A 5,677-nucleotide genomic window follows, 5' to 3' on the forward strand; every position below is an offset into this window, starting at 1 on the left:
GGAAGTGGCAGCAAGGCAGGAAGAAGTTGTCTGTGGCCAGGCTGGGGCCTTCAACTTGGCCTTCAGAATCTGGGTGAAGAGGGTAGGGGGTGGCACCCCTGTGGGCTGGCTGGGGTAGGCAACAGGCAGGAAGCGGGTGAGAGAGGTGAGGGCCATTCTGGAAGTGCAAACACAGGGCCGTGATGCACAAAGGACAGAGGGGTCAGGTGGCTTGGGAGAGGATAAAGGAAGGCTCCCCGGGAGAGGTAGCGTTTGAACTGGTTTTCAGATAGCATTTGGCCAGAAGAGATCTGAAGGCAGGAAGGACACCGTGGGCTCTGCAGACGAAGCTTCCTGGCCCTGCTTTGGGAACTAGAGTCTGTCCCACAGCCTGCAGCCACATCCCTCCTCCTCCCCGCTTCCTGCAACTTCCCCCCACCCCGCACTCCCCCCATCCCCACTGCCCCACCCCGCACCCTGCAAGCTCCAGCCCCAGGAGAGAAGGCACAGCAGGAGCCTCAGATTCTCAGATTTTCAGCACTCAGGGGAAGGCAGACAAGGCACTGAGCAGGTCTGGTGACCATGTCCCTGCTCTGAGCTTTCTTTGTCCTCCTGGTTCATCCCCCGGCAGAGTTTGCTCCCCACCCTCCGGGCTGCTGCTTCTCTAGTGATGCCTCCACAGCCCCTGCCTGGTCTCCACACACCTCTTCCCAGGGGAAGTCGTCCTGCCTGGTCCTCTGAAGCCCTGGCCACAGGTCCGAGGGTCTGCACTAACGGTGTGTGTGTGTGTGTGTGTGTGTGTGTGTGTGTGAGAGAGAGAGAGAGAGCAAGAGTGCCTGCTGCACAGGTACATACACTCGAGCCTGGTGTGGCGTATATACTCACAGGAGAATGTGTGTGCCTGGCTTTCGGGCGGGCGTTTGTACACACAGACAGGTGGGTGCGTTTGTGGTAACCTGCATGGGTGTATATATACTCGGACAGGTAGACAATCACTGCAGATGTTTGCCAGTGACTTTAGGGGATAAATTATGTGGTACATGGAACCGTGCAAAGAGGAGGCTCTGGCCTGCCCCAGCCCTGGCACAGCATCTGCTGCTACCGATCCTCTGTCCAGGGAGGGTGCCTCTCCAGGAAGCCAGCCTCAGAGTTTCCCAGCCGAAACTTGAAGGGAGCTCACAGCTCACGCTCCCCGACCCCATGACGTCTCTAGACACAGTCAAAGTGAGGCAAGACCTCCTATCTGTGGACCTGGGGCAAGGTCGGAGCTCTCCTTGCTGCAGAAAAGGCCCCTCAGCCCCTGAGGTACGGCCCAAAGCTCGGGACCCTGCACTTGTATGTGTGAGAGGAGCGTCCACAGGGGCCCCCGAGCCTGGGCCTCGCTGGGTGGTGGAGGCCCAGGGATACCCGGAGAGACTCCGTATCAGGAAGGATTTTGTGACCCTTTGACTGGCCTGAAGGCACAATGAAAAGAAGAAAAGTTATGTCTAAGGGAGTAATGCGCTTCCTGTCACTAGAGGCGCGCCAACAGAAGCAGGATGAGGCTCGGGTGGGAACTGGAGAGGAGTTCTGCCTGGGGACGTTTGGGATCCAGTGGCCTGGCGGCACACGTGTTCTCATTTGTTCCCCTAATGCCTAGCACAATGCCTGGCATATGGTAGGAACTCAATCACTTCTTGATTCTGAAAAATGGGAGGACTAAGAGAAGGAAATCGTCTGCTGCAAGGGAGGCATTGACAGGAACTGGAGCTTAACCCAGACCCAGGCTTGGGCGGTGCATCCCAGGGTTTAGTGACATAGTGCCAAGTGCCCGAAACACCAAGGAAGGGTTAAGTCATGCTCCTTAGCGGGTGAGAAGATTAGGGGCAGGGTGGGGACTTGGGAGAAAGACGTCCATCCAGTGTGGTAAAAGACCAACCAAGATTTGGGGTTTAACAGAGGCAAACATCTGCTCTGAGCATGGTGCAGCTGCCATGTTGTTGGGAGGATTGGATTCTAGACTCACCTTGCCAGGGATCTGCTGTGTGGCCTCAGTTTCCCTACCTGCACAATGGGAGCTCCAACGAGTTGACCTCTCAGGGCATATTCCACGCTGATGCCTAGGAGTTCATGAAGTCAAAGCAGCCCTGGCTCAGGTTCAGAGAAAATAGGAGGTTTGGGGCAGGGCCAAAAGATCTATCAATTTTTCACTCAAAAACACATGATGGAGGCAGATTCTGAAGGTCAATCCACACACAGTAGCTGATGAGGCAGGCCCTATGGGGGGACAGGTGGACAAGCGCTCTGGTAGGCTCAGAGGCCAGGACCCTCTCCAAGGCGAGGCACAATGTGTGCTTCACGCATGGAGACCAGAGCTGACCTGCAGAGACAAGTCAGATTTCTGCAGGCTGAGGGAGAAAGAAGGGCATCCCCAACAGTGGGAATGGTGTAAAGTAGCTCAGAGGCTTCCTGAAAGCCAGGAGGACCCTCAGAGACCACCTAGCCCAGTGATTCTCAAAGTGTGGTCCCTTGGCCAACAGCAGCAGCATCACTCAGACCTAATGAGTTAGAAACTCTGGGGATAGAGCCCAGAAATCTGTGTTTTAACAAACTTTCCAAGTGATTCTAAGATTTGAGGACCTTTGATCCAGCCCATTGCTTCCCAGACTATGCTGGTAGAATACTTATTTGCAGGAGGTTAATGGGTGCTCTGTAAAAGGAGGATCTATGGTCAAATAAGTTTGGGAATTACATACTCTACACTGCTTTCAGAAAGTCCCAAATCACAGTGGGGCATTAAAGGCTCTGAGAAGTCCTGCAGTATATTATTTACTTTTGATTAACCCCATGTTGTTTCAAATTGATTTTTCAGATTGCCTCCTAACATTTCCATTACGACTCTTAGGGAAATTCTGATCCACATCGATCCTCATTTTTCACATGGATAAATCGCAGCCTAGAAGAATGGGGACTGCCCAAAGTCACAGAGAGAGAGTGTGTCAGAGCTGGAAAAGACCCTAGCAATATACCTCATCCCTAAAGAGACTCTGTGGGCTCCCCGCCACCCTGCACCCTCTTTCCCTGCCTCCCAGCTGTGCCCTCCAGGGCCCTGCAGTATGGAGCTGGTCAACAGGACAGAGGTCTCTGAGTTCTTTCTGAAAGGATTTTCGGGCTACCCAGCCTTGGAGCACCTGCTCTTCCCTCTGTGCTCAGCCACGTACCTGGTGACCCTGCTGGGGAATACAGCCATCGTGGCAGTGAGCGTGCTGGACGTCCACCTGCACACACCCATGTACTTCTTCCTGGGCAACCTCTCCATCCTGGATATCTGCTACAGCCCACCTTTGTGCCCCTGATGCTGGTCCACCTCCTGTCGGCCCAGAAGACCATCTCCTTTCTTGGCTGCGTGATGCAGATGTGTCTGAGCCTGTCCACGGGCTCCACAGGGTGTCTGCTGCTCGCCATCATGGCCTATGATCGCTACCTGGCCAACTGCCGGCCACTCAGGTGCTGATGAGCCACCGGCTCTGCTTGCTGCTGGCGGGAGCCGCCTGGGTACTCTGCTTCTTCAAGTCAGTGACTGAGACAGTCATCGCCATGAGGCTGCCCTTCTGTGGCCACCGTGTGGTCAGTCACTTCACCTGCGAAATCCTGGCAGTGCTGAAGCTGGCGTGCGGTGATACGTCAGTCAACGAGGTCTTCCTGTGGGTGCGTGCCATCCTGCTGCTGCCCGTGCCCCTGGCGTTCATCTGCCTGTCCTGCATGCTTATCCTGGCCACCATCCTGAGGGTGCCCTCGACCGCTGGACGCCACAAAGCCTTCTCCACCTGCTCGGCGCACCTGGGTGTGGTGCTGCTTTTCTATGGCACCGTCATCTTCACGTACATGAAACCCAGGAGCAAGGAGGCCCGCATCTCTGATGAGGCCTCCACGGTCCTCTATGCTGTGGTCACGCCCATGCTGGACCCCGTCATCTACAGCCTGAGGAACGAGGAAGTGACGGAGGTCGCCAGGAAGGTGTGGGACAGGAGATGGACCTCCAGGTGAGGGAGGCCGGGGCTCTGCAGGCTAGCAGGCCAGGCCTTCATTAGCCTACAGTGAGGGCTGCGGGTCTGGAATCTCCAGCCCAGAAACGCAGCACCAAGTCCCACTGATCCTGCCACAGAGGCGCTCACAATCACCCCTCTGCTCCTCCCCCCGGCAGACCCATGGGGCGCTCTCAGCATCACTGCCTGCATCTTTACACCAGCCTCCTGTCTGGCCTTAGGATCTCAGTCTTGTTCCTCCCAGTCTCTCCTCCAAGGGGCATCCAGAGGGATCTTTTTGAAAAGTACATGTGATCCTGTCACTCTCCTGACTGAAGCCCCTGGATGGCTCCCCAGAGCTCTCAGGATGAACTGTGAGGTCTTCAGTGGGGCATTCGAGGACCACACAAGCTGGCCCTGACTAAACCCCCTCCCCATCCTGTGCCCCACAGCCTCCCCCGTCAGCTGCACACGCCAGCCGGCCGTGAGCCTCAGTGTCGCCCAGCACTGCCCAGCTCTGTGCCCTTGCCTGCTCTTTCCACAAGGCAGCCTCCACCCAGCACGCAGTTCCACTCGTAAAAGGACTGCCTGACCCTCAAGGCCCATCTTTTATTTTTTAAATATAGTCCCATGTGATATACAGGAGGTTCTTGTTTTTCTGTTTTATATATAGTAATGTGTATCTGTTAATTCCATGCTCCTAACTTATCCCTGCCCCCATCTCAAGGCCCATCTTGAATGCCACCTCCGCCAGGAAGCCCCTCCCACTCTGCATCTCTCACTGTGCTCTTCCTGCTTTATTTTCAGTGTTACTGTTAAGAGCAGGTAGTATCAGATTCCACTCTGTCCCAAGGTCCAGCCCCGCCCAACCCCAGGCCCTTAAAAATAAATAAATAAATAAATAAATAAATAGACTTCTTAAATAAATAGAAAACACATCGACGTAGGGGTGACAATGGCAGAGCCTGGGGTCCTTCCCAAATCTGAGCAGAGCTGAGATGGAGCTCACAGATCACAGGCATGACCTAGTGCCTTGGGAGGTGACAGTAGAGGCAGTGACGAGCCCTAGCACCCAAGATTTCCAGACCTGCCCAGCCACCGGGATACCAATCACTCCAAGCAGCTTAGGGCCTGGATTCTCCTGTCTCCCTTTTAGCAGCAGTAGCTTCTGGGGCCTCCCTGCCCAGCATCCAGGCCTCACCTGGCCTTGGGGAGACTCTGCTCTACCTGTCTTCAGCCCACCCCCTAGGACCCTGCCATAGCTACCTCTTCCTGGTGCTCAGCCTTTTCCCAGCTTTCCTCTCTGAGAGCTCAGTGAACACACAGAGGAAATGGACTCAGATTCAGAGAACATCTCCATTCCCTGCCCGCTCTGGCCTCAGTGTTACTGTCCATGTGATGGGAGAGCTGAGCTTGGTCGCAAGCAGCGGGCCAGCTCTCCTGCCGCCTGGCTGCAGGTAAGCACATTCCTTGCTTGGGCCCTCAGTTCCCCTCCAGTCCCTCTTCCTATTCCTCGGTTGGTCAGAACAGAGGCACAGAGGAGGGAAGCACAGCCCCGCAGCTCACAGCCTGACCAAGCCAGGGTGACCGCTGCTACTAAGACCTGCTAGGCCTTTGATGCCACGACAGGGGTTAGGACTTTATCCTGTGGGCATCTGGGTTTACAATAATTACTTATAGATACTTTTAGAAAG

General features: G+C 55.2%; 1 protein-coding gene across 1 annotated transcript; it reads left to right on the top strand.

The window, feature by feature from the left end:
* The first annotated feature begins 452 nt into the window (after positions 1-452).
* OR13J1 (olfactory receptor family 13 subfamily J member 1) lies at positions 453-4,114 on the top strand. The gene is given in 4 exon segments (XM_027105533.1): positions 453-734; positions 2,831-3,294; positions 3,297-3,464; positions 3,467-4,114. Coding segments are annotated over 3 exon segments (927 nt in total). The 5' UTR covers positions 453-734; positions 2,831-3,074; the 3' UTR covers positions 4,006-4,114.
* Positions 4,115-5,677: the final 1,563 nt, after the last annotated feature.

This window comes from Aethalodelphis obliquidens, unplaced genomic scaffold, assembly GCF_003676395.1.
Source record: "Aethalodelphis obliquidens isolate GAN/ISIS:26980383/991018 unplaced genomic scaffold, ASM367639v1 scaffold7, whole genome shotgun sequence".
NCBI lineage: Eukaryota > Metazoa > Chordata > Mammalia > Artiodactyla > Delphinidae > Aethalodelphis > Aethalodelphis obliquidens.